The 347-nt window shown below is 76.4% G+C and overlaps 1 protein-coding gene across 2 annotated transcripts in view; it reads left to right on the top strand.

Annotated features, from left to right (window-relative positions):
- The first annotated feature begins 203 nt into the window (after positions 1 to 203).
- The window catches only part of MARK4 (microtubule affinity regulating kinase 4), a 25,487-nt gene continuing 25,343 nt past the window's right edge, over positions 204 to 347 (top strand). For both annotated transcript variants that reach the window (XM_044435526.1, XM_044435525.1), the window contains exon 1: positions 204 to 335. In XM_044435526.1, the coding sequence (XP_044291461.1) occupies positions 285 to 335 (51 nt within the window). In that variant the 5' untranslated portion in view covers positions 204 to 284. The remainder of the gene's footprint in view (positions 336 to 347) is intronic.

Genomic DNA, 347 nt, shown 5'->3' with positions numbered 1-347 from the left:
CTCCTCCTGGGCCGCTTCCAGGCATGAGCCCCCGCTCCGCGGACGCCGCCCCGGGGAGCCTCGGCGGGCGCCAGTAGCCCGCGCGGTCCGCGCCCGGCGATTCCTGCGCTGCCCCGTCCCTCGCCGCCGCCGCCGCCGCGCCTCGCTCCGTGCGTATATGAGCGTCCACTTCGGGGGAGGCGAGGAGGAAGACGGCCCCCGTCGCCGGCGCGGCGTCCAGGCTCGGGGAGGAGGAGGAGGAGCCCGAGCCCGAGGAGAAGCTGCCGCCGCCGCCGCCGCCCAAGATGTCTTTGCGAACCGCGCTGGCGCCGGGCAACGAACGCAATTCCGAGGCGGTGAGTCCCTCG

This window comes from Varanus komodoensis, unplaced genomic scaffold (genome assembly GCF_004798865.1).
Source record: "Varanus komodoensis strain SLA01 unplaced genomic scaffold, ASM479886v1 scaffold29_3, whole genome shotgun sequence".
NCBI lineage: Eukaryota > Metazoa > Chordata > Lepidosauria > Squamata > Varanidae > Varanus > Varanus komodoensis.
This window is presented reverse-complemented; position numbering and strand designations above follow the sequence as displayed.